We start from the raw sequence: 3,831 nt of genomic DNA, 5'->3' as shown, positions 1-3,831 counted from the left end.
GCGCTAACCTGATGACGCGAAGTGTATGTAGTATCTGGAGTATCTTGAGTATATGTAGTATCTGGAGTATATGTAGTATCTGTAGTATCTGTAGTATCTGTAGTATCTGTAGTATCTGTAGTGTCTGTAGTATCTATAGAATCTGTAGTATCTGTAGTATATGTAGTACCTGAAGTATCTGGAGTGAATGTCGTATCTGGAGTATCTGGAGTATATGTAGTATCTGTAGTATCTGTAGTATCTGTAGTGTCTGTAGTATCTATCGAATCTATAGTATCTATGGTATCTGTAGTATCTGTGGTACCTGTAGTATCTGTGGTATCTTTAATATCTTTATTATCTATAATATCTTTAGTATCTGTAGTATCTGTGGTATCTTTAATATATTTATTATCTATAATATCTTTAGTATCTGTAGTACTTTAGTATCTCTATAATCGGTAGTGTCTGTAGTAATCTCAAATGAACTAATAATTATAAACCTGTTCTCAACAACAAATTCACCCCTAAATCTCTGGTAAATCTCTCAGTGTGATTTCGTTGTGCTTCTCGCTTAGCAAAATGATTTTTAAATTTTGAAATGCTTAATATATGCTTTAATTGCATATTTTGCGCTTCAATGCAAATGGCCCAGCCACGATTTATGTGCATCATTGTAGATGTGTCAATGTGTGTGTGTGTGTATATATTTGCATATGTATTTGGCAAAAAGTATGCAACGCATTTCATTTAGATAACCGCAAATATTTACCACAAATGCATTCGCATCACATTTGTAACGTGACAAAATTCCCCTGTGTTAACAGCCAAGCCACGCCCCCCATTTCCACTCCCACACATACACTCTTAAAGTGTTAGTAAATTACGCTGGCTTGCATGTGTGTGTGTGCGTGCGTGTGTGTGTGTGTGTGTGTGTGTGTGTGTGTACAGGTGAGCGCGCGTGTGTTTACAATGTGTACAAAATATTTGTTGCATACTTCTCGGCATAATTTATGCATTTCAATTGGATTTGACGAAGCGCGTCGCGAATGCCGCGGCAAACGCAACTGAATCTGCAGAATTTTTACAGTTGATTCTGTTTGCCCCGCCCGAACCTAACGCAAATAATAGTTCCATTCGAATTTGATTGTGCGTCCGTCCGTCTGCCATTTGCCATTGTGTTTTATCAAATATAATTCAATTGCTCACGCCTCACATGTTGGCATTTATACATATGTAGTTTCCATGGTCCATGCCAGCTATCGATTATTTTGGCAGTTAGCGATTTGATTTGCAAATTGGAATTGCATTGTCAGTTGGTAATCCGGACATTAATTACACGGCATATCGACAGCGTTCCATTGAGCTGTATCTGGAGAGTGGAAACGTTGGATTATTACACCTAAAATCGATAGTTATCGGTGGGTATTTTATACAAGAAACTTTATGATTAACTGACTATTCTACTCACCATATCCAGTGTCATTGTGGCTGAAAGTACAATCGATAGCTACCAATAGTATTTGCGACAATAATATTCGCTCCAATTGATCGCACATTGGTATTATCCCTATGTATCAATTGCCAAGTGAAATCGATAATTATCGATAAGCTGGTAGCATTGATTAGTAATGCAAGTGCACAATGCAGGCGTGCATGCATTTACTTCAAACATTACTACACCGAAAATTTTCCTTATGTCATCGATAGTTATCGATAAGCATTTGCTATTTAATAAATTTATTTAGGCGTATTTAATAGGATATATATGGTATTCTTACCGATATAGTTTTATAAACATACATTCAGTTGAGCTTCGTGCAACAAAAATATATATCGATAACAATTGATACAACTTTCTTTTACTGTGCTCTCAACATATTTTGCGATTTTATTTTAACTCCTTTCCACAAACTAAAGCCGAGCTTAGCGATTTATATTTATCGATAAATTTAATTTGTACTGGATCTATTAAAAAATATATCGATGTACTCGGGTGTAATTGAATGTGCTCCCCAGACCATCATCAGTATATAGTTGTATACTGAGCAGATGTTCAGCGTTGACTTCGTCCGCTGCTTGGCGCTAGGTTCTCCACGATCAGCGACAACTGCTTGGAGCGCAGGGAGTAGACGTTCAGCTGGCGCTTCAGTATGCCGTAGCTGACTGCATCCTCGAGATTGAGAGCCACCTGGCGCTGGAACTCCGGGTCGCTACGTCGGAGGCGCGCGGCCAGCGTTGAGATGATTTCCGTGTCGCGCATCGGACGCTGCGTGCTCTGCAGCAGTTCCAGGATGATGCGCATCAGATGACGGACCAGGCGACGCTGCTGCGGCACCCGGCGCAGCTTGTAGCCCATCTGCATGCTGCACCGGCACTAATGATCGCTAGGCATTTAGCAAACGAATTTCGAAGGAAAAGTTTTTGACGAAATATTCGAACTGTGTGTGAGACAGAAAGAGAGAGAGAGGGAGAAAATATGAATAGAGGCAGGCAGCAGGCTGAGAGCATCTCAACAGTTCGGGCAAGGCCAACGCGACCCAGCGCCGCCTCATGGCCAATTAATCAAGGCTACTACACAGCAAGGGAGAGATGAGCAGGAGAGACGCATGAACTTGAATAACCTCACGGTATGAAAACGAAACGGCGCGAACAAAGGCGGCCCACGGACAAAACAGCCAGCAGCAGGACGAATATGTGCGGGCGAAACAACAGCAACAACAACGAGAACAGGAACAACAGCAACAACAACGTGAACAAGTTGAAGGATGAGCCCTGAGCGCGCTGAGCGCGAGCCGCCAGGACATCAAGTGACATTTTGAGCAAAGACAAAAAGTCATTATCAAGGCGACAAGCCAGCAGACAGGACGACAGCCGAGACGAGGACTCCTGCTCATGCACTTCGCTGAGGCATGTGGAGCACGTGGTTGTGCTGTCGCCATGTTGCTGCCTTTTCCGGCATTTTGTTTACGATTTTTGCCCGCAATGCCCCCCTCGCCCACTTGCACGGATTTCCTTTGGAGCCAAAGTTGGCGTCAGCGATGCCAGTTTTCCCTGAACGATTTGCACTTGTTTGTGCCGTTGGCTGCTTTCTGTTTGAATTTTTCCCCATTTTGATACCCTGTGCGAGCTGTAGAGAAGTAAATGTGACTAATCACATCGAGTCTGCAACGCTGAACGACTTTGACTAATGACAAAAGGTAATTAACTAATTATAAAACTATCGATTGCCATTCAGGAGAGTCATCCGGCTACATATCTTACCTGAGATTTTGATGACACTTCCTTTGAATCTTACTCACACACTTACTTACAATCTCAACCTCACAATCTCTTATGCACTTACGATTATCAATCATGTCAGCGATAATCGATAATTATCGATTTGGTACTATTTACATATGCATCTCCCTCAAACGAATACACTTAAAAGTGCTCGTTCGTATGTACAAGATCTTGAGACGAGTCCCTCAACGATAAATATCGATTTGCACTAAGTTGCTTGTGCAGGAAGACAGACCTCTACTTTGCTATGTTAGCCCAGATTAAGATGGCAGTGACTTTGGTACACAGATAAAGCTCTGCTTACCCACTATCGATAATTCGCTCACTGATCGATAACCATTTGCTCTATTCACCATTCAGCTGAGGTTGATCAAACAGTTGCTTGCCATTGAATATCAAAAGCCCAAGACAATTGGATTCAGAGCACAGGGTATTTCAAGAGGGTTCCAAGAGCACTCTCCACTAGTTGTACTCCTACTTATTCATTCTTTTCTACCCATTTTTTGCAGAGCAGAACTCTTCTCTCACTTCGGCGTCTCCTTTAAGCCGCCAAGTGCAATTGTCATA

The 3,831-nt window shown here is 41.8% G+C and overlaps 1 protein-coding gene across 2 annotated transcripts; it reads right to left on the bottom strand.

The window, feature by feature from the left end:
• Positions 1-1,121: 1,121 nt before the first annotated feature.
• Positions 1,122-2,462, bottom strand: LOC6585577. 2 transcript variants are annotated; one of them, XM_002011169.4, is made up of 3 exons: positions 1,761-2,462; positions 1,451-1,706; positions 1,122-1,381 (listed from the first exon to the last, which is right to left on the bottom strand). In XM_002011169.4, exon 1 carries the CDS (start codon positions 2,342-2,344, stop codon positions 2,036-2,038), a length of 309 nt encoding a protein of 102 aa, XP_002011205.1. In that variant the 5' UTR covers positions 2,345-2,462; the 3' UTR covers positions 1,122-1,381; positions 1,451-1,706; positions 1,761-2,035. The 2 variants fall into 2 exon arrangements, with proteins under 2 accessions (XP_002011205.1, XP_043867578.1); XM_044011643.1 differs by having other exon boundaries at positions 1,122-1,351.
• Positions 2,463-3,831: the final 1,369 nt, after the last annotated feature.

The sequence above is a fragment of the Drosophila mojavensis genome, unplaced genomic scaffold (assembly GCF_018153725.1).
Source record: "Drosophila mojavensis isolate 15081-1352.22 unplaced genomic scaffold, ASM1815372v1 contig_136, whole genome shotgun sequence".
Lineage (NCBI taxonomy): Eukaryota > Metazoa > Arthropoda > Insecta > Diptera > Drosophilidae > Drosophila > Drosophila mojavensis.
The sequence above is the reverse complement of the archived record's forward strand: the minus strand, read 5'-3'. Positions and strand labels throughout refer to the sequence as shown.

Bases quoted from the DNA above. Each gene is read 5' to 3' on its own strand.
- LOC6585577 (XM_002011169.4), bottom strand. From the start codon at position 2,344: ATGCAGATGGGCTACAAGCTGCGCCGGGTGCCGCAGCAGCGTCGCCTG.